Source organism: Erpetoichthys calabaricus, chromosome 9 (genome assembly GCF_900747795.2).
Source record: "Erpetoichthys calabaricus chromosome 9, fErpCal1.3, whole genome shotgun sequence".
Lineage (NCBI taxonomy): Eukaryota > Metazoa > Chordata > Cladistia > Polypteriformes > Polypteridae > Erpetoichthys > Erpetoichthys calabaricus.
Window position 1 is genome coordinate 139,248,942 of NC_041402.2, and position 23,937 is coordinate 139,272,878.

At 38.9% G+C, this 23,937-nt stretch overlaps 1 protein-coding gene across 2 annotated transcripts in view; it reads left to right on the top strand.

Annotated features, from left to right (window-relative positions):
* Positions 1 to 23,706, top strand: part of gkup (glucuronokinase with putative uridyl pyrophosphorylase) — a 45,327-nt gene extending 21,621 nt beyond the window's left edge. The window contains exons 12-23 of one of the 2 annotated variants that reach the window (XR_003717319.2): positions 433 to 501; positions 7,505 to 7,565; positions 8,063 to 8,079; positions 8,777 to 8,834; positions 10,674 to 10,766; positions 13,921 to 13,981; positions 15,075 to 15,188; positions 20,395 to 20,452; positions 21,449 to 21,517; positions 21,686 to 21,745; positions 22,262 to 22,333; positions 22,415 to 22,490. Coding sequence is in view for 1 of the 2 variants with exons in the window: in XM_028810245.2 (XP_028666078.1) it covers positions 433 to 501; positions 7,505 to 7,565; positions 8,063 to 8,079; positions 8,777 to 8,834; positions 10,674 to 10,766; positions 13,921 to 13,981; positions 15,075 to 15,188; positions 20,395 to 20,452; positions 21,449 to 21,517; positions 21,682 to 21,745; positions 22,262 to 22,333; positions 22,415 to 22,501 (823 nt within the window). In the remaining variant the exon portion in view is untranslated. Of the gene's footprint in view, positions 1 to 432; positions 502 to 7,504; positions 7,566 to 8,062; positions 8,080 to 8,776; positions 8,835 to 10,673; positions 10,767 to 13,920; positions 13,982 to 15,074; positions 15,189 to 20,394; positions 20,453 to 21,448; positions 21,518 to 21,681; positions 21,746 to 22,261; positions 22,334 to 22,414 lie in introns of both variants that reach the window. The other variant, XM_028810245.2, reaches the window with a different exon arrangement.
* The last annotated feature ends 231 nt before the right edge of the window (positions 23,707 to 23,937 follow it).

The following is a 23,937-nucleotide window of genomic DNA, read 5'->3' on the forward strand; positions in this document are numbered from 1 at the left end:
ATTTGAAACATACCATCTATTGGAATGTATTTTGTAATGCCTATAGTAATAAGATCAGTTGCATTTGTAATTTCAATAGATGGCCCATCACAAACATTTGTAATTTATAAAATGCATTATTACAAATGTTTGTGATATGCCATGTGTCGGAATGACAAATGCAACGCACATGTCTCTGTTATATGCCATTTGGTATTAGATTCATAAAAGCAGTGTTAATGTGTGTGGTCAGTCATCATTTGGAATGATAGATACATAGCAACTGGAAGGGCACACAGATACTTACCATTTTATTAAGGTGGATTGGAGATGGGAATGATTTTGTTGATATTATTGTTTATCTTCTTATAAGTGCCCCCTTCCAACTTTGTTGAATTTGATTTTTGTGCCGTGTTCCTGTATTTCACTGTCATTTTTTTCTGTTTTTATTAGATACTTTGGGGGACTAAGACTGCTTCAAGCCACATGTAAAAAGTTTTACCAGTTTTGTTCCAAAGAAGGGTAAGAACAGTTGCCTTTGCAGAAAATGGTGTGATACTGTATAAACCTTCTCTAGTTCAGCCTTCTGCAGCCTTAAATGCTGCTTATGTTTAGTCATATTTTTATTAGGCCTTGCTAGGTTACTGTTAATATGACTTACCAAGAAACAAATACTGAAATAGAATGTTTTTGACTTAGTAAGCAGAGTTGAGGTTTTTTGGTTACCATTTCAAACAAATTATTAAAATAATTGTTTGTTTTTGTGTTTCTGCATTAAGTAATAATGTGCCAACATTTATTTCTATAGCACATTTTCATACACAGAATGTAGCTCAAAGTGCTTTATAAGATATCAAAGAAATAGTTAAAAGAAAAGGAAAAACAAGTTAACTAGGCAAAATGGGAAGATATTACCTTGGTGGGATTTAAAGTTTAGGGTTTACATTGAAAAATATGATTGTTATGGTGTTATTTATCGTTGTACATGCACATACAAAATGTACTACAGTAATCCCTCCTCCATCGCGGGGGTTGCGTTCCAGAGCCATCCGCGAAGTTGAAACCATATGTTTATATGGTTATTTTTATATTGTCATGCTTGGGTCACAGATTTGTGCAGAAACACAGGAGGTTGTAGAGAGACAGGAGCTTTATTCAAACACTGCAAACAAACATTTGTCTCTTTTTCAAAAGTTTAAACTGTGCTCCATGACAAGACAGAGATGACAGTTCCGTCTCACAAGTAAAAGAATGCAAACATATCTTCCTCTTCAAAGGAGTGCGCGTCAGGAGCAGAGACTGTCAGAGAGAGATTGAGGAAAGCAAACAAATCAATAGGGCTGTTTGGCTTTTAAGTATGCGAAGCACCACGGCACAAAGCTGTTGAAGGCGGCAGCTCACACCCCCTCCGTCAGGAGCAGAGAAAGAGAGAGAGAAGAGAGACAGAGAAAAACAAACAAAAATCAATACGTGCCCTTCGAGCTTTTAAGTATGCGAAGCACTGTGCAGCATGTCGCTTCACGAAGCAGCTGCACAGAAGGTAGCAACGTGAAGATAATCTTTCAGCATTTTTAGACGAGCATCCGTATCGTCTAGGTGTGCGAACAGCCCCCCTGCTCAATCCCCCTACATCAGGATCAGAGAAAGTCCGCGCAAGAGAGACAGAGAAAAGTAAGTTGGGTAGCTTCTCAGCCATCTGCCAATAGTGTCCCTTGTATGAAATCAACTGGGCAAACCAACTGAGGAAGCATGTACCAGAAATTAAAAGACCCATTGTCCGCAGAAATCCGCGAACCAGCAAAAAATCCGCGATATATATTTAAATATGCTTACATATAAAATCCGCAATGGAGTGAAGCCGCGAAAGGCGAAGCGCGATATAGCGAGGGATTACTGTATCTCACATTTTCTGTTTAGTAATAGAAATATAACACTTAGTTTAAATCAATACTAAAAACAAAAAGTTCAAATATTATTATATCAGATGCACATGATGAAGGGGTGAATACCTGTGGTGTTATGGGTCCACAGCTCTTCCAGCAAAGGCCAGTTCGATTTTAAATAAATAATCACCGTGCTCGCGGCTTAGCGAGGGGGCGTGGTAGCTGAAGCGAGCCGCAGGGCAATCTGTGGTGTGGGCGTTTCTCACCTAAGTGCACAGGTGAGAGACTGCCCACATCCGTGATTGTTCCTGGGGCTAATGTGCTGCAGCTGCCATGTCCTCTCTGTATATATAGAGAAGCCCGAGATGGTTAGGTAGGGAAGGAAAAAGAGAACAAGGTGAAAGAAAGACGGAGGTTGCTGAAGAAAGCAGGAAGCAAGAGAGAGAGTGTGCGCCGGTACGAGATAGTGAGCGAGTGAGAGCAGGCTCGCGGTAGCTGAGCAGACAGCCTGGGTGTTAGGCCGACACCCAGGGCGTAGTAGTTGTTGTAGCTCCTGCAGAGTTTGTTTCAGGAAGGACGGGAGTGACCAGAGGTGGATGATTCTCCGCATGAGGCCGCGGATGGCAGCGGGAGTCAGGACTTGGGGTGTGGAGTCCTCCACGTGAGAGCCTTGGCTGTGGGAGGAAGTCCCAAGTCGCTGTCGGGGGGAGCCGACCGGAGCCAAGGATCGGAAAAGCGACTGACAGTAGTAGCTGGAGGAATAGGCAGAAGGTCAGCTGCGTTGAGCGCGTCTCACCTGTTGCAGGGCCCGCATGGGAGAAGCAGGTGAGACGCTAACGTAACAGGAAAGAAGCACCGGGCTTGTCATTTGTTTTTTAAAAACTGCTTCCTGAAAGAACGTTTTAACCTCATTTTAAAGGATTGTTTTGTTTTTGTGTATTTTAACCTCCACACGTTTCTTTTTATGGATTATTTATTTATTGAAACTTTGAATGAACTGCACAGCACTTTATTAGAACACTGATTGTTTTGATCATCTTTTAATAAAAGCACTTTGCACATTTTTGAACCATCCCCTTGCTCATTGTTATTGCCTCACTGTCTAGCTCATCGGTGACATTACCGACGGTGTTGGGTTCAAGGGCTCCCACACCAACGAGGGGAGCACGGAGCTGAACCCGCATCATCACAATACCAAGATACATCAGAACATTTTCATTTGCACATACTCTTCAATCAAGCTTCTCAGAAAATAACTCAGTTTTCTGACATTTTCTATTGTGAAATTTCTGTTTGCATTAGTGTATGGAGGAGACATTAGCTAGTACCTAACTTTTTACTGAGTTAGAGGTAGTCCCAGCGCACTCCTGAGACTTCCAGCGACTCAGTCTGTAACTCACCCTGGTAAACTCTAGCAGGTTTGATTTTTGTCTTATGTTACAGGGGTGGCCTCTCTCTCTCTGTGTGTGTGTGTGTGTGTGTGTGTGTGTGTGTGCGAGAGAGAGAGAGAGAGTTGAGAACCAATGAGTGCTCTGCCTGAAGTACAGTACATAAACTACAGCTTTGAGGAGTAAGGACCGAAGGAATTTTAGACCACACAAACAACAGAGACTTTTTTTGTCTATTGTCTTGGGTTTTACGTATCACAATAGAATGGGGAAAAAAATAAGGGCTTGGATTGCATCAGAACTTGACATACTTGTATAGCATTTGTATAGCACAAATTTTGTCAGGCAGTGTTGTGTTGGCTGTCAGATAAAGGGACAAGCTCACAATGCTTTGGAAATTTTGAAACTATGCTTGAAAGTTGTTACATGTAATTTGTCATGCCATGTGATGTCTAGTCTTTTAATCCGACAGTCTCTCTCAGTGAGATCAGCAATTGTAGTCGTCAACTTTGACATCCCCTTCCAGTAAAATTTGTGCAATATGCCACTAGCTTATCTGAATAGATTTAGTTGTCTTATGCCCATGAAGTGAGAGTGCATTCAAATCCAGTGACAAGAGGCTCTGAAGAATGCACAGCATGTGCTAAAGAAAAGGCTGAGTGAAGGAAAGGAAGTTTACAAAGCTAAAATAGAAAATAAGTTCACTCAGAATAAAATGAAGGATGTCTGGAGTGGACTGTGTATAATTACTATACTTAAGCAATCCAGGGCTTACAGTAGGTGCTAGAAGGAGATGTGGACAAACCTATTGCCCTAAACCAGTTTTTAAATAGATTTTCCCTTTTACTGCCACCTTCTTCCAATGACCAATCTCCCTACACCATCCTTACTACATCAACAACTCCTACCATGTCAAATTGAATGACCAGTGTCAAGTCCACCTGTGACCATCAATGTAAACTGTCCATAGCTGAAGACCAAGTAAGCTACACACAGCTGTGGGACCAGATGGAGTTGGTTCTTGAGTTCTTAAGGTCTGTGCTGACCAACGTTGTGGTGTCCTCAATCACCTGTTCAGTCTGTCCCTAAACCTTCAGAAAGTGCCACTGCTGTGGAAAATATCCGGCATTGTTCCTCTTCCAAAGAAGGGTACCTCTTCACCTAATGACTACAGACCAGTGGCACTTGCGTCTCACATCATTCAGGCCTTTGAGAGACTGTACGATAGGCAAACTGCAGTGGGTCCAGGTGTTCTACCACAAGAGGACTCGTATAGCCCAGGCCAAAGACTGGATTGGAGGATGCAATTATCTATCTGATCTACAAGATTTATTCTCACATGGGCAATGCTTGCAGCAATGTGAAAATTGTTTTGTGATTTCTCCACCACCTTCGGTACCATTCAGCCACCAGTAAGTTCAGAGATATGCAGATGGTTGAGCCAATGGTGTCCTGGATAATGCTCTATCTGTCGGAGATTCGTGGACTGTTTTTCTGATGCAGATTTCAGCAACACTGGACCACCACAAGGAACAGTCCTGTCTCCTTTTCTCTTTACTTTGTACACATCAGGCTATAAATATAACACCAGGTCCTGTTGCTTGCAGAAATTCTCTGATGATTCTACCATTATGGGGAGTATTGATAATGGGGATGAGATAGAGTATAGGAGTAAGGTTGAGAAGTTTGTTACTTGGTGAAAAGAAAATTGTCTGTATTATAAAATCAGCAAAACCAAGGAACTGGTTATTAACTTTAGCTGCACCAAGGAGCCTATGTCTGGCTGCTATTCAAGGAGTGGATGTAATGGTGGTCCACTCCTACAAGTACTTTTGTTTGGGTCCATGTTAATAACAGTTGCTTTGTGTTCTGAGGCCAGTCCAACCTATGTAAGAAAGAGCAGAGCTGGCTCTTTTTCCTTAGGAAACTGCATTCTTTTAATATGGGAAGTGGAATATTTCACATATTCAGTGATGACCAGTGCGATTTTCTATGCTGTGGTGTGCTGGGCTGGTGACATCACTTCAAGAGAGGCCCTCCGAATCAACAAACTAATTAAAAGGGCAAACCGAGTTATAGGATGCACTATGGACCCCCTGCAGGTAGTAGCGAAAGAGAGAATTAAAACAAAACTGAGTCCCATTATGAATAATGATACACATTCTCTCTGTGACACACTAAAACTGAGTACTTTCAGCCAACAAATTTTTCAGTAGAAGTGTGTAAAGAAACGCTCCTGGATCTCCTTTATACCAACAGCAATTTGTCTGTATAATGACAAATCACCTCACTGTGACTGTGAAAGACAAGTCAGAACTTTTTCTTTATTTTGAATTTTCTTACTTTATGGACGTTAATCTGCATCCAGCCCTGCAAGCAGGTCCTCCAACTTACAGGGAAAACTTAGGGGTTGATGGCAGGATTGACTTTCCAGCCACCGTAAAAAAAAAAAAAATTAATTCCATTGTGTGTTCAGACCAAAGTGTGTGTGCGTGTGTGTGTATATTTATTTATTTTTTTACTTACTTGCTTATCTATCTATATATGTATTTATTTAAAGAGCTTCTGTAAAAAAGCCAAATTCCCCCTGGGGTCAAATAAGGTTTTATCCATCTCTTTCTATCTAATAATTCAGATACAATTAATTGATCTGATAGACCTAAACTGCAATAATTATTTCTGACTGGAGATGGCATCCTATTGTTTTCACTAAGTTCACCACATTTTAATTGTTATAATAGTGAATATTACTTTAGGTTAAAAAAATAGTTTCAGCAGCTCTGCTAATTGCACATTTCATAAGTTATTTGCTTACATTAAAACACATTACACACAGTACATTAGAGTAGTCTTCCTCATGATTCAGAGCATTATGAAATGATCCACACAAATGTCTGCCGCCAACGTGAAAATGTTTTAGAAGCAAATTAGTTTTATTTTGGGATGACCATATGAAGAAGCTCATTTCATCACCAATGTAGACTAGCCGTTGCTGGTTAGACAATGGTCAGATTAGTGGACAGATAACTATAGCCTAGTCCATTTTATACAACGCACAAATCAGAAACCTGTTCTTTCATCAAGGCTATGTATGCCGTTATAGTAAAAGGGAGTATATTTCACTATTCTTCAAATTCATGACACAAGTTAAAATGTTTACTCACAGCTGATTGTTCACATTAACTCTATTACTTTCACAATATGAACTAATCATGTATGTTTATTTATGACGTAATACCATAATGGTATAAAAGTGCAATAATGAAAGTTGTGCTTTTTTCTGTTAATGAGCATTGAGATTTTGCCACTTTTATTAGGCAAGATTTTTAAATAACAGTGTGATACCCAAATCCTGCACTTAAATTCAAGCCCTGATATGTCTAACATGCAGTATGTGTTATTTTCACATTTGATAGCTCTCCTGTTGTCTTTTGTGGGTAATCAGTATCGTGGTGTCTTTTCTTTTGTCAAGCATAATGTATCAGAGTGTGGTTGTACCCTTGAGTATGAAGTTCTGTCCAGAAACAAAAAGAATACCTAGTCTTCATAAAATGACAAAGAGTAGCATTTCAAAACTTTTTTTGAGAGTGTTGCTTTGGGATATAGAAAAATGTGATATATGTATCAGTAAAGAAAAGAAAGCTTCATGAGTCCTTGCTTGACAGGAATGTTTCTAAGAGCCTAAGAATCCTTTGGCCTGGTTCCAAAGATCACAAAGGCAGCCTACCATAAAGGGGGGTCAGAAAGATGCAGTTGTTCCTGGGAATTTAGTTCCTTGAAGGTTTTCCTAGGAATATTCCTAAGAAATTCCAAAAAGGGCAAATGACCTTCCAAGTAGCAGTGGAGCCTGTTGGAATAGGCAGTTTAGGAGACTGACTGCTAGCCCTGACATAAACCTTATATGGTTAAAAAGTTGTTTTAAAAATCCTTTAAGGACTAGCTACAGAGCAAATCAAGGGGTCCCTTACGGATGAATAAGCAGTTTTAAGGAAAGTTAGGTGAGAAATTTTACCAATAAACAAAGATTCCAGTTTTGTTGGTATTGTTTTGAACATTTTATCAACTACTCCCTATATTTGCAATTGGATTTTTTTCATGGAGTCATTCGAGTACTATAAATCACCCCTGTTTATCATTATCCCAAATTTTTATTTTCCATAAACTGTATCTAATTGTAGTAAATTCCCCATTGCTGTTGAGATTAAGATATTTTCATCATTTTAATTCAATTTTTCCATTTTCATTGTGTTTCAGAATTGCTTTGACCAAACAAAACTTCACCCTCCAGTATGATACCAACATTCCGCGTCAGGTGGTAAGGGCTGCACAACTTTCAATTCTCCAGTCACAGCTTCAGTTCAAAATCCACAAAATCAGGTGCACCATTTTTCATGTTTCAAAGTTGCATTCAATATGAAAACCCACTAGAAACGGTGCTTTGTGTGTGATTTATGGCTTATTGATGAAGCTGCAGTGTAAGCTTACACCATATGCTTCAAATACCTTTTGTTGCCTTTCTCACCCAATTCTTGTCAATTTACTACTTTTTCCTCTGCATTTCCAATACAGTGTTTAAAAACCAAATAAAAAGGCACCAAAATCTAATTCAGAGATGCAGAGTCTGTGGAAACATCTGGTGGGTGGATTGGGGTTTCAAAGAAAAGTGAATATCTGAGGTTTTCCAGAATTACTTTGACTTTTCTGCTATTCCTAACTTAAAGTTATTGCACCTGTCCAAAAATTTGAAGTCACGGTTAGGTCCTTTCGTCACCTTCAACACAATTTAATTATTGTTGTTTCCTCTCTTTTCAGGGCCTGGCTGGTAGCAGGTTTGTATACACTTGTATACTGATTTCTTACCATAAATGCTGTTCTCTAGAAGTGTTTATTGAAGAAAGCCTATCCATGTTTAAGGGACTTAACTTTCTTTTTCAAATGACATATAGTATACTAAAGAAAAGGGTGATTTTTTTAAAAGATAAAATCAAGTTTTATATATTACCTTTTATACAGAATACCACAGCAAAGCATTTTATTATTACAATAATTCCACTTGCATATATGTATGATAATTTTTAAATGAATGATATTGCATTGTGACAAAGTTGGCATCATCGGAGATGCACAGTGATTGAATAGCAGGAATTTAATCCATGATGTTCTAGTTTTATAAGCAGCTTGTTGCCAAACTAAATAGGCTATTTTTGTGATCCTGCATAATTATGGTATGCAGCTGTTAGAAAGGAAGGTTTCCTCATCTTTCTCTTTCAGAGTATTCCCTTTAGACTTTGTTCATTTTAACCTTTGTTTGCTTAAGGATTACCTTTTTTTTTTACTTCAAGATTCCAAATTGAAAGCATAGTGATGGTAGCAGCTTTTGCTATTGCTGTTTATCAGATTTGTAATAAATGCAAGTGAACTTTATCCACCATTGCCTTACCATTAATCCCATTCTGCTGCTTTCCAAGGTTAACGGCATGACCCTGTGATTTTTTCTTAAGAACATATTTGTGCATATTTTTCTAGTGCAATTGTGTCTGCCACATTGAAGTGCCTCATGGATTTTTATAACCTCACTGATCAGGTTAGTCTTGTACAACTAAATGATATTCAGTCTTAATAGCAAAATGTTAGGTTCACCTAACTAAGTATTGATAAATCAGTATTATAACTGGCATCATATTATAACATTTTTATTCCATCTGTTTGTTTCTACAGTATGTAGTGGTCAGTCATTTATTTTTTTTTTTTTTCATTTCTAGAAAATGCATCCAGCTTCAACTTGTGGTTACTTAAGTTTGAAGATTATGATTATTTAAACTTTAGGAAAGAAATGTGTTGTGTTGCTATTTGTTAACTACATGTCACTATATGAATTCAGTCAGAGCTGCCATTAAGTTAAATTCATTCACTGTGGGTGTTACTCTATGAAGGTTGTGTCTTGTCACCTCTCCTGTTTGTGGTTTTCATGTACAGAATAACAAGGCACAACCGAGAATGTGAGGTTGTCCAGTTAGGGAGGCTAGGGGTGACCTTTGGCACACACTCAAACGATTCTCTTCTGAGTGTTTAGTGGCTGGGATGAGGATCCACGCTTCAGAGTCTACTCGGAAAAGAGTAGATTGCTCTCTCTAAATTGGGGGGTGGGGGTACTTGGAATGTTGTTCACAAGTGATGGAAAAAGGGATCATGAGCATATTGGTGTTGCACAGGCTGTTTGAGTATTTTCAAAAATAAATATAGTCTATACAGAAAAAGTAGTAGAGCAAGGTGATACCTTGTAGCATTTCTGTCTCTTCCTTCCTTCCTTCTCCCATTACCCCAGTTTTCAAAGTAGGATATTATCAGACCCTTCTTTGGTACACATTTAAACTTGGGTAACATAATTATGACTCAATTTAATCTATTTATCCACTAATCCTTTTTGTTTGTTACCTGCTCTGTCTGATTTCAGTCATGGGGGCTACAACTTTTCCCAACACCATCCAACACCAAAGTAGAAATGAACCCTGGACATGACTCTATTCTGTTGTAGGGCACTTTTGTGCACACATCTATGCACACTCTTGTAGCAGGCCCATTTATAGATGCTAGTTAACCTAAAACACATGCTTTAGAATGTGGAATGAAATCCAGGATATCCAATGAAAATTTTTCAAAGACATGGGAAAAACATGCACACCTCACACAAGTAATTACAACACTCAAGATCTAAATCCAGTCTCCTGTAACAGTGTGTTATTAGTGCTAACTTGTGGGCCACAATGCCTTTCCTATACTGTATTTACTGTATATAGCTTTATGATTGTGAAGTATGTGGAAGATGGCTTGGATTTCAAAATCTAATAGCTTTACATTGTAACTAGACTCCATTTTTTGTATATGTGCTCTGTGTGTGTGTGTGTGTGTGTGTGTGGTTAAATTGAGGGGCAGCTAAGAGAGTTTGAACTCTCCTCCAGTACTTTGTGTTTTTTTTCTTTTTATTAAAAAAAGCACATTATTTTGTACTAATTTGTCTGTCATTGCTATATATCTTTCCTGTGTGACTTCACTCTCATCTTATATTTGATTGCTTGCCTTCCCAAGGGGTTTACCAATAAGATGAATTCAAGCTTAATTTGAAAGTAAGAGCATCAAGGGAACATTTGGTTTTAGAAAGTCTAAAATTGCTTTGCAGATTTTGTTTTTCTGTTTAGGGATCTATCTAATTTTATTCACAGCATTTAAGTTTATATAAGTTTACAACTTAGTATTAATGATGATAATGATTAGCTTTTGGTGGATTAGTGTGTCACCCATTTGGCTATTTTCACTGCTCCGTCTCTGATCCTGCCAACGAATTGCATGCACCATATTGAATAAACTGGTAAACACTGGTATGAATAACTGCTATACATAAGTGAAATGTTGCTGTCACCTGCAGGATTTGCCAATGCCAAGGCAAGCAAACTTTGTCCTTGACGTGGAGAGCGATGAACTGTTCATCACCGCAGGACTCCAGGACCGAGTTGTGCAGGTTTTGACTTCACTATTTATGTTAATGCTTTTCTTCCTTTCTGTCATGTAAGCAACTTTTGCTTGCTAGTCTGTCATAGAAAACTGATTTCGGCAGAATTTTCTATCACCCTCAGTTGTGGAACATGAGAAACTGAGCTTTGTAATATTTTTAATATCGTTTATGCTGACTAAGCATTTAACTGCAGGCAGCTGTAGATGTGAGGTGTGATCAGAAAGTTTTGAGGCTGACCTGTGAAGAAATCAGTTAACCTAAATAACATAATCTTCATGAGTACTAATACACTTGGCAGAATGTTCATAAAGCTTTTCTTGTGTAACTTAAAATAAGTCACTCTTCAGTTGTTGACTTGTCTTCATCATAGGTATAGTGAAGGTAACTCTTCTGATTGGTGAACAGGTGGTATTGAGAGAGAGCCAGGCCTGCAGAATATGATGGGTGGTGTATCTGTTCAGATTTATTTTTATAGATCAGTCTTTGCCACAAGAGTAGTGTGAGAATGGACATTGTCATAAAACAGAAGGGGGATGGTACGCCTTTTTGTTTTTTTATATTGCTGCTTTCCTCTGATCTATTGACACAAATGCCATACCCAATGAGCTTAATATTGATCAGGTGTGTTGGTCTTTTGAGGTATGTAATTAATATGTATTATATCCTTAATATCAAAAATAATTGTCCTCCTGTTCTTGCTGTCACTAGCTTGGAGCTTGAATTGTTTTGATTGGGTTTTTGGGTCACAATGGTGTACTCAAGATTCACCCTGGCTGTGAAACACTCCTTAAAATTTTACCAGTCCAAATACATTAGCTTGATATTCTCCTTGGCTCAATAGATATGGTGATTCTTCCTTTAGAAATCAACATTCTAGGTATCCAACATGTTCGCTCCATGATCTTGTAATTGATCATGCAAAATTGATTCAACTAAACCCTGTAACTTTTGCTACCTTGCTCACCATAACATGTTGATTCTCAAGTAGGTGTTCATTTTCTTACAGTAGGCGAGACCTTGGGTCATGTACATTTTTGTTATAGAACTCAAAAAGGACTGGGCCTGATATCTATTAACTCATCACCTGCACCTACAAGGACAAAAGTGGTCTGAGTAGGAGAAAAAGATTGAGAAGAGAAAGAAATTGAGTGTAAAGAGAGAGACCAGAAGTGAGTGGGAGCCAGTATGAATCGAAGACACAAAGTGGTCAGAGAAGCTCCTCTTAGGATCGTAGTGAGAGACGCTCTTGGGGCAGACCAGATTACTCCTGTTACATGTGGAAGCAGGAGTGATCAAATGCTCCTGGGAAGCTGTGGAAGCCAACAAAGGCAGTAGGTTGTGAGAGTTGAGATTGAGGGTGGCTAGGATGGGAGTCATATGTGGACCACATGTGCTGGAGTATCGACACTTATGAGCATACCTGGCAGATTAGTGAGAAGGGCAAGACTTGGGAGGAAGAGAGTGGGAAACAATGTAAAACAAGATAAAGGTCGATTTTGACTCTGATTTTATTGTTGGTTTTATTGGATTATTTTTTGCTTCTATTTATTTGGGTTTTAACTTCATCGTGAAAATTTTTTTAAAGCTTTATTTACTGAAGAATTGAAACTGCACTTCATTTTTAAAGAGTGTTGTTACTTTTAATAAACAAACTTTGCACTTTCGCATCATTGCTACTTGTTTGTTCATCTCGGTTTGTCCTGGGAAACCGAAGGATGCCAAGGCTGCTGATACCTGGAGCATCATAGCTACTTTACAGTTTAATGATGTTGGAGCATTAATATCTATTGATGTACTCTTTTTGACTTTGGCTGCGTTTTGTTCTTTTTCCTGTTCAAGTTATATCACACAGCTTAAGTTATGTTGTGGTCTGGGCCCTGAGGTAGCTAAGCTAATACTGTTAATGTTGTGTTCCATCTGCAGACTCCTTCTCAAAGTATGTCTTGAATGTGTTGCAGTTTTTTTAGGGTCCTTATTTTCCTGAAAGATGGAAGTGTTTGCCAAAACATTGTTTTCATGTTGGTACAGAATGAAGAATCAAAATCTGATTTTTATTTCTCAGAACTAATCACTTTCTCAATTTTGAAAAGATTCCCAACTTTTTTGACTGAAATTCACTGCCAGACCATGACAGAGCCAACATTGTGCTTTATAGAAATCTGAAGGCAGGCATCAGTGTATTTCTTGCCAACTCTTCTTCTGACATACTAGCATCTTCGATAGCCAAAAACTAGACATTTTGACTAAATCCTCGATACAACTTTCTGCCAATAGCTGTTGCTCCAAGGTTTTTCAGTTTTCATGTATTGCATTTTTTTTTCTGCTTGTTGTCTTTTCACAAAAATGGTTCCTTGGCTGCAACACAATCTACATTACCATATCTATTCAGACTTCTTTGCCCATTTGAAGCATATACATTGGTGTTCAATGCTGGACAAGCTCTTCACTTCAATGGTCTACTTAGTCACTTAAGAAAGTGACTGTAATGTACTGTTGATTTAAATAGATTTTTGGGTCTTCTACTAATTTTTCCTGTTTTCAATTTCCCAGCTTCTACAGATTTCTTTATAACATCATGGATACCACATCTCGAAAATTTTAAGTTGCTGTGCTCTTGCTTGCTGGCTATAGCCTTTTTTGATACAAAACCATATTTTTATATCTGTCAGAGTGTGTTAGCTTAGCTGTTTCTAAACCTCTCATCAAGACACTCCCAGTATTTATGATCGTCATTCAGTACGCTCGTTTATTAAGTTGCACAACTAACACATGTAGTTTGGCTAATCACTACCACATTAACTTCAATTAGGTGTGCTGTTAGAATAGATTCAAAAATATTTGATAAATTCCACTAACACTACCCAGATAACTGCTGTAGCTTCAAAAAAAATTTATTTGCTAGTGTAAGATTATTGCAAAGTTCTGTCAACAAAGTGGAATATTTATTGTTTCAGGTTGGCTGTTTAACATTTCACCAGAATCCCAGAAATTGTACAGTATACTTTATTCTTGTCTAGTCTTTTCCCACATACATCCTCAAGCTCTTGAAAACTTGGCTAAATTGTCTTCCTTGTTCCAAGCTAACATGTCCTGACTGTTTAAAAGCCTGGTGTAGAGTGCTCAAGTTTTAATGGTCTGTGCATTTTTTTATTAATTTTAGATATATGAGGGACTCATTTACATGGACTTCAGCAAGGACCTAATGGATAAGCAAGGATATGGTAATAAGTTTTAAATTTCAATCCTTTTATTGCCTGTTTGCTTTCAGACTGATAGATGTGAAAACTGCTTATGCCATCTCCCTATTTGTTGCTGATACAATGTTTTTTATTGATGCTGCCATGGTAATAAGTTGTTGGCAAGGAACCATTAATGCTGGAAACTTTATTTTGGATAGATGGTGTATTTGCCTTTCTTTGCTATATGATGACATTATGGTTTGTTCAAAAAAAGACCTTTGTAAATTAACTGATGCTCTATCCAGGTTATTCTTCTTGATTTGCTCATAAAATACTTATAGCACACTCTAGTGAATATATTGACCTGTTGGGCCCACTTTTATGGAAAGATTGAATTGGTCAGGATCAGTGATGAGAGGTACCATCACAACATTGGAAATGTGCCTTCAGACAAAAAAGTACTTGCACTTTGTCTGAAGTGTCACTTTATTCAATCTCATTTTGCACTTTTCTTGTGCATTTTTTTGTTATTTCTTCTAGTTTTGTTTGTTGGTGATTTCCCATTGATTTCAGGGATCATCATGCCATAATGCCACAAGAATATCAGCACATGATGTGATGAAAAGTATGAAAATATGCAATTTAAAATAATGTTGATTTCATGTGGTGGCCAAACTCTCCTCTGTTAAAAGCCATGTCTTTAATGTTTGACCTATATGATCTTGATAAACATTTTAGATGTATTTAGAAGAAAATTGCTAAATATAATTGTTTTCATTATATAACTTAGAATATGTCATTTAAAATAATATATTATAATTTACCTTTTTTAACTTGGCTTTACAATGGTGGAATAAAAGTGGACTGAATTAACTGCTCTCTCTACATTACATTTAGTATACACTATAGGTCTTATAGAGGGCCATCAGACTTCTACTAAAATTTTAAAATCTGGCCAGCAGCTGGGTGTACAGTATTCCGTCTTGTTGCATTATTCATAGTATGTGAAACCAATCCAGAGAGATCAATTTTTTTCTTTTTCTTTCTTTTGTAATGCATTTAATGGGTATAAAGTCAATTCAACTATTTCAATTTTGGCAATTCCTCATTTCAAAGCAGTTTTTGTATATTGTAGGAAATTATGTTTCAATGGATATGAGCTGCCTTCCTCATTTTTGGCTTGCATATCTGGGTGATCCTAGTGATTCTGGAATGATTCACAGCAATGTTCGACAGCGATGGTTAAATGGTAAGTTTCTGGCATTTCTGGAATGAAAATATATGCATATTCATGAACTTCCAAAACTACAGTGTTGCATGTTCTTCTCATCTTTCATTTTTAGTTTTAAGTCAGTTTGAATAAAGTTATCTGCTGAATGTATGTGACAGTCTGGGTTGGATCCACGCCCCCAGGTTGCTTCTGGGAGCCTCTTGAACCTGAAGCCGTCTATAGTCGTAAACATAAATAAGCTGGGCAAATGACAACACACACAGTTGGCAAGGAATTGGTGTAAAACATTCATTGCTTTTAATAAACAGTAGATAATGTCCAAAGAAAACTGCATTTAACTTAGTCCATAAATAAATAAATAATCCATCAACTCAAAGTGGAACGTAGAGGTTAAAACTCAACTAAATAATCACATAAAAAAAGAGGTTAAAGTCAAGGACAAATGTCCTGCTTTAAAAACTGTGATCCTCGTGTGTCTTTCTAAAACCAACATCTCCTTGGCTCACCCTTTATGGATTCTTCACCACGAGACGTTCACCAGCAGGCACAGATAATCCTTAATCCAACTTGGGTCCCTGTTTGCCAGTCTGTTGGCATTGACGGGGTGCTGTACCAAACTTTATTCCCTCTAAGCTGCAGCCCGTTGGGCTTCCATGGAGCCTCCCGGAACACTTGGTCCCTCCAGCGCCAAACCACTCAACATTTTCACCTGCACCTATTTGGAGCTTGCATGCTCAGAGACCCAATTATTTATTTCAAAATCGTTTTTCACCACAGAACTCTTATCACAGTGTAATATGATGGAAAATAGTCTTATTCAGGTAATTTTATCAATCAATACAACATACTGTATATTTACAGCGAGATTACTTTGGTGTTTTAAAGAGAGCCTTCTTTGGCAAACAAAAATGAAGAAAAATGTAATTGATCTCCAAATGGTAACACAAAATATCATAATAAACATAATTATTAAAATACTATTACAAATGACTTGACATTACGAGTCTAAACAGACAAATAAACTAAGTTTTCATGCATTTTCACATTACAGGTTGTTTCCCTAGCAAAAATCAGCACTTTACTTCATTTGTGTGACTGCTAACCTAAGCTATACTGATGTTCTGTTCAGTGATTAAAAGTTTAGATGTAATGAAAGCAACACGTAGGAAGGTATGTAAAGATCAAAATTCTGAGCAGCTCAATTACTTTTAAAATATCTTCAAGCCTTATAGATTGAAAGAGTGCTCCTCCTACCTTTTTTTTCTTCTGTGCATTTTTTATGATGTAAATACTCTTCCAGATTAAAAGAAAGAGAAGACATGTAAAAAGTATGCTTCACGTTTTTCTGGTTGAACAAATTTGAGTGACATTGTTAGTGGTTGTTATGTGAGTAGCTGCACTTTGATTAACAGTACCTTTGTTGAGCACTTACACTACTGTTTTTTGCAGGATCAGGTGTTCTCACAAAAGTAAATAATTATTATGATGATGGAAACCCATTGCACCAGCTAGAACAAAGAAGAAATAGTGCAGGACCATTACATTTGAAACGAAGGTTTTTCATGTTAGACAAAGAGTGGTTAAACATAAATACAACAAAACATTTCTGCTCTGTCTAGACCTGTGTTAAAAGGTGCCAAATAACATGCTATAAATTGTGGCAGTGTACTTGATTTCCTTACAAGATTTGTTGTGTTCCTGCTATTTAGACAATGACATAGTATGTAGAGATAACCTTCTTTCCCCCACCTCCATTGTAAAATAGGAGACGAATAAATATGTGGCGGCTCCCTTTGTCACAGACTGTGAAACTTTTTTTCCTTAGTGAAAATACAGTAACTGTGTACTTGAGTAGTTTTTGTCTTTGAGAATTCAAAGCCCTCTTTGGGTTTGGGTCTTTCTTATATGATGATCCAAATCATGCAATTAGTTTCACAACCTTATTCAAATTTTGATATTCATTCATCAGCCATCTTAAAATGCATTACTTTACAGCAGGGGTGTAAAACTCAATTTTATTGAGGACCAAACATAACACTTCATATACACCCAATGTCGGCTTTAATCAGTGATGGATTTTGTGATCCCATATCACAAAATCGAAGCAGCAGAACAGAGCTGTGGCTGCAAGGTTGTCGGTGCCTCTCGTGGTGGCAATCCACAAACCCGGTGGTGGACACCTAAGGTTCGAGAGGCCATCAAGCTGAAGAAAGAGTCATATTGGGTCTGGTTGACCAGTGGGACTCCAGAGGCAGCTGAGGGGTACCAACGGGCCAAGCGTGTGGCGGCATCGACTGTTGCAGAGGCAAAAACTCTGGCATGGGAGGAGTTTGGGGAAGCCATGGAAAATGACTTTCGGTTGGCACCAAGAAGGTTCTGGCAAACCGTCAGGCGCCTCAGGAGGGGAAAGCGGTGCTCCACCAACACTGTGTACAGTGCAGATGGGGCCCTGCTGACTTCAACTGTAGACATTATTGACTGGTGGAAGGAATACTTCGAGGATCTTCTCAATCCCACCAGCATGTCTTCCTCAGAGGAAGCAGAGCTGGAGGACATCCGGGGGTGGGGGGGGGCGTCCATAACAGGGGCTGAGGTCGCCGAGGTAGTTAAAAAGCTCAGAGGTGGCAGGGCCCCTGGAGTAGACGAGGTTCACCCTGGGTTCCTCAAGGCTCTGGATGTTGTGGGGCTGTCCTGGTTGACACGTCTCTGCAACATCGCATGGACATCGGGGCAGTGCCTCTGGATTGGCAAACCGGGGGTGGTGGTTCCCCTTTTTAAGAAGGGTGACCGGAGGATGTGCTCCAACTACAGGGGGATCACACTCCTCAGCCTCCCCGGTAAGGTCTATTCAGGGGTGCTGGAGAAGAGATTTCGGTCGATGGTCGAATCCTGGATTCAAGAGGGAACAATGCGGATTCTGTCCCGGCCGTGGAACACTGGACCAGCTCTACACCCTGGCCAGGATCCTGGAGGGGGCATGGGAGTTTGCCCAACCAGTCCACATGTGTTTTGTGGATTTGGAGAAGGAATTTGACCGTGTCCCTCAAAGCATCCTGTGGGGTGTGCTCAAAGAGTACGGGGTACAAGGCTCGTTGTTACGAGCCATCCAGTCCCTGTACAGGAGGAGCAGGAGCTTGGTCTGCATTGCCGGTAACAAGTCGGACTCGTTTCCTGTTGAGGTTGGACTCCGCCAGGGCTGCCCTTTGTCACCGATTCTGTTCATAAGTTATATGGACAGAATTTCTAGGCGCAGCCAAGGAGAAGAGGGGGTCTTGTTCAGTGACCTCATCTCTGCTATTTGCGGATGACGTGTTTCTGTTGGCTTCATCTAAAAAGTGACCTCCAGCTCTCACTGGAGCGGTTCGCAGCCGAGTGCAAAGCAGCGGGGATGAGAGTCAGCACCTCTAAATCCGAGGCCATGGTTCTCAGCCGGAAAAGGGTGGAATGCTCTCTCTGGGTTGGGAGCACAGTACTGCCTCAAGTGGAGGAGTTCAAGTATCTCGGGGTCTTGTTCACGAGTAAGGGAAGAATGGAGCGGGAGGTTGACAGACGGATCGGTGCGGCATCCGCAGTAATGCGGGCTCTGCAACGGTCCGTTGTGGTGAAGAGAGAGCTGAGCCAATGGCCATGAACTTTGGGTAGTGACCGAAAGAGCAAGATCGCGGATACAAGTGGCCGAAATGAGTTTACTCTGCAGGGTGGCTGGACTTTCCCTTAGATATAGGGTGAGGAGTTCAGTTATCCGGGAGAGACTCGGAGTAGAGTCGCTGCTCCTCCGCATTGAGAGGAGTCAGCTGAGTTGGTTCAGGCATCTGGTTAGGATGCCCCTGGACGACTCCCTGGGGGGGGTGTTCCGGGCATGCCCCACTGGGAGAAGACCACGTGGCAGACCCAGGACATGTTGGAGGGATTATATCTCCCGGCTGGCCCTGGAACGCCTCGGGGTCCTCCTGGAGGAGGTGGCTGGGGAGAGGGAGGTCTGGGCTTCCCTGCTTAGGCTGCTGCCTCCGCGACCCGACCTCGGATAAGCAGTGGATAATGAATGGATGGATGTTGTGGTCATAGGTCTTTATGCATAGATTTTTATCAAGGCCATACTATTTTTTTTCTAAGCAATAGATATTATTTTAACAGGCTTGAAAAAGGACACTGTAATCTAACAATGTTACCTTAGATTTCAAATGGAGATTTTCAAATAATGATTCACATTACTCTAGTCCAATAGTTCTCAGACTCCGTTCTGGGGACCCCTTTGTGGCTGTAGGTGTTTTGTTCCAACCAAGTTCTGTGTTTTTCATTTGACTCCTAGCCTAATGAAGCAAGCTCTTATTTCCCTAAATTAAATTTGGTATGTTTTACAGTTTTTATTTTTTTTTCCCATTATTTACTAATGTACACATTAGTGGGACTGACGTAAAAACTTGCAGGACTGAGTTTGAGAACTACTGCTATAATAAAGAAATGTCCTCACAGGTAGCGCAGTGGTAGTGCTGCTGCTTTGCAGTAAGGAGACTGTGGAAGATTGTGGGTTCGCTTCCCGGTTCCCTGTGTGGATAGCGGTTTGAGTACTGAGAAAAGCGCTATATAAATGTAATGAATTATTATTATTATTAAATGTAGTGTAATTACCAGTTATAACTGGAATTCCAATTGTGTAGCTATATAATTGTATTAAAACACTAACGTTCTTTGTGGCAGTGTGGTGGTCACCTTATTTTTACTTTTTTTGTTTTGTTTTTGTCGAGTCTATTCTATCAGTTTAGTAACTATAATGCAGTGTGCTGCACAAATTAACACAGTTGGACACTGAAGATGGATTTTAATATTTGGTGTAAACGTAATTTGTTTAAATTATATATGGAGATGATGAATGCATGAAACGAACATTAAAGAGGCTCTTTTTGAGAAAACTAACCCATCATCAAGAGCTGTATGTAACATGTTTTGATTACAGATAGTGTGGTTTGTGTTAAAAAGGTCCAAGGACTAGATCCGAACCATGGACCTTGGGTATGACACCTCTGCTGTACAGAGTTGTAGCCTATTCCAGTGCATTCGGTTGCAGTTTTTGCAAATTCAGCTTTGGATAGCCCCTAGTTACATTAGTGCTAAAATTGGTGTGATGTTTCTTTATGTAAGAGAGAATAATCTTAAATGCATCTTGAATGTAAGTGTACATCATCCTTATAAAGCAAAACATATTTCTTCCTCTGTGTATTTACAGGGGATCCTGAAGTTGTTGCAGCTATGAAAACTTTTGCTGATCTTACAGATAAAGCAAAGTAAGTTTGTTTTTCTAATAATTTCCTATTTTTTCAAATCAAAAGTAGTGAACAATGTGTTCAAATTATGTAAAAACTGAAAGGAAAGAACAAGTACAGTTATAGAACAAATTATTTCTTACTCAGTATATAAAAAAAAGGATGTGCTTGTTTCAGTAAAGGATGTCATTCAAATATGTTGCAGTCTTTGGCTTGGGTGGCAGTCATGGCAAAATTTGCTTTCACATTGAACACTTTGTGGTTTGATCTTTCCTCTTCTAACCACATAACCCAGTTAATCTGCTGCTCACATCCCAAAAGTGTATATATTTTTTTTATTAATTACTAATGTAGTCTCTTTGGTGGGTTTGTAGAAAAATTCTTTCCCAATGATTTCAGTAAGTGGGCAAGGATCCATGTTCCATTTTATAAAATAGCTGGTGTCCAGTAAAGCTTGAGGACCTATTTTTGCCAGTAGTTGCTATGGATGCTAAAGTAATTTTTTTGCCCACTTAATTATCAGGAATAGGAACTTGCCAGTTCCCCTTAGTCCTGTTGATTATTGTTATACAGTGACCTACTCCCATGTTCTAAATAAGCACAGGTTATCTGTTCTACAGTTGGTCGGCATTTGTTAGGATATAATAAGCAACAGCATAGTACTTGCATGGATAGATGGAGGGCCTATGCCAGCTTCAGGATGCCTTGGCACCTCTGCTGTATCTTTTCCTGCTTGTATAATATGTGTATCCCCTGCCCTAATTTCTATATAGGAGATTGGTGTTATAAAAATATTTTTTATGCAAATTCAATTAGGAATGTATACAATACCTCAAGTTATTGAAGAGGTTAATGGGGTGGGGTAGTCTGGACTGTGTGATTTAGTTATGTAAATATGCCATGTCTGAATAAATGCTAAAATTATGCCATTTCAAAATATAATTTTATAGTAATATTTAATTTTAGTCCTCTTGTAGGTATTTTGTAAATTACATTTTTCCTAAAAACTACTTGCAGGGAAGCTCTTGAAAAGAGAAACTGGGAAACTCTTGTAGATCTGATGAATCAGAACTTTGATTTGAGGAGGTAAGAGATTGTGAGTATCTATTATTGTACCAGCCAAGAAATAGGACTGATCTTCTGGTAAACCGTATGCATTTTATAAACATATCTATGCATGGTGTAATGTTTTGCTTATAAATCAGGAAGTAACTCCACAGAACCCTCAGCAAGTTTTGTATTTTTTTAAGACAGTTGTATTCAGATGAGTGCCTTGGTGAAGGGAACTTGAAAATGGTAAAAATAGCAAGAGAGGTAAGGCTTATTGAATTACCTATATGCTAAATGCGGGTTTCCATTTTATGAAAATAGAGCTCAGGAACTTAAATGTATCTACACAAATTTCTTAAAACCTGTTCTTTCTATTTAAGTTACAAAAGCTGAAGCACATCTTGATAGCATATAGACAATTAAATAAATGAAGGTCTCTCTTGCCATGAATTCTGTTAAAATTACCTTATAGTTACACAACATTGTGTAGTTTACCCTAAACTTTTGTTTCCTTCCACTGTGGTTCAATTACAGTTACATTTCCTCTGTTTCAAAACATCACTTTATTCAAACTGTATATTTCTTCCCTTTTGATGGTTAAATTTATTTTTGAGTAAATGATATTTTGATGCAAAATGTTAACTATAAAGAGACTTTCTTTAAAGTTTTGTGATAAATAGGGACGGAAGCTCTCTTCAGATGGATGGGTAAACGATTATAACTGTAGCTGATATTAACTACACTTGTGTCAGTACTAAAATTAATATTTTGGCATTATAGTTTGGCTCTGCAGTGAAGTTTCCAGGCAGTGGAGGAGCAGTAACCGGGCTTTGTCTCAATCCAGATAATATGGTAAGACATATTTGCAAAAAAATGCGATAATGGAATAAGTGAAAAATGTTAAATTATTAATTATCTATTTTTAATGTATAGGTGGCACTGAAGAGAGCGCTGCAGGAGGCTGGCTGTGTTTTCTGCCATATTGTGCCCTTCAATCCTTCTGAAACCAATGAGTCATAATGAAGTTACATACTTACTTTCTTATTTTCCTTTAATTTATTTACAATGAAATAGTATGATGGGTGTGAAAACATTTATGCGGGTACTATTTACACCGGTTATGATTCTGTAAAATATTAAACTAAATGCCTGAATATGTTTTAAGTACAAACTTAAGTAAAACTTTTAGATATGGTTTACAAGCCATTTTCCAAAAGCAGGGTAAACTTTTATAGCTGCCCTTTCTACTTCCATTTTCATGCTCTAGACCCTTACAAAAGCAATTAAAAAGACTAAAATTAAACAAATGTTCTGAAACTAGTTGAAGGATTTGTTATGGGAGCATAATTTTTAACTTGACTTTATGTTGTGATGGGAAAAATTATTATGAATGTAGCAGTTCATTAAATAAAAGAGATAGTGGGGACATGGCAGGGGACCTCTGTTTTTCAAATAAAAAAGATCAGAATGGTCGATTTTCTTGAAATGTTAGATTTAGTCTGTGGTAGAGTCTGACTTCTAGGTTGGAGAAGGAGGAGTATTAACAAAGTTAACAGGATGTTCATGAGACATTCAGGAACAGTCAAACATCTTCAGTTATTCTGCACATCTGTTGATGAAGCATTGCTGAAAAAGATGTACAGATCTATCCATCCATCCATCCATTTACCAACCCGCTGAATCCGAACACAGGGTCACGGGGGTCTGCTGGAGCCAATCCCAGCCAACACGGCACAAGGCAGGAAACAATCCTGGGCAGGGCGCCAACCCACCGCAGGACACACACAAACACACCCACACACCAACCACACACTAGGGCCAATTTAGAATCGCCAATCCACCTAACCTGCATGTCTTTGGAATGTGGGAGGAAACCGGAGCGCCCGGAGGAAACCCACGCAGACACGGGGAGAACATGCAAACTCCACGCAGGGAGGACCCGGGAATCGAACCCAAGTCCCCAGATCTCCCAACTGCGAGGCAGCAGCGCTACCCACTGCGCCACCGTGCCGCCTGTACAGATCTATTTTTAAAAAAATCTATCCATCCATCCATCCATTTTCCAACCCGCTGAATCCGAACACAGGGTCACGGGGGTCTGCTGGAGCCAATCCCAGCCAACACAGGGCACAAGGCAGGAAACAATCCTGGGCAGGGTGCCAACCCACCGCAGGACACACACAAACACACCCACACACCAAGCACAATGAAACCAGCGGTTATGATGGGCTGTTCAGTTGTCCATGGAAAACGTGTATATACTGTGTGTATATATATATATATATATATATATATATATATATATATATATATATATATATATATATATATATATATATCTGTTAATGAAGACAGAAAGACCAACTGTGCGCCCATGAAGGCTAAGGCACAAGAGAAGGTATACAGAACCAAGTCTGTCATTACAGAATAAGGACAACAACCAAAATATGTGGAGG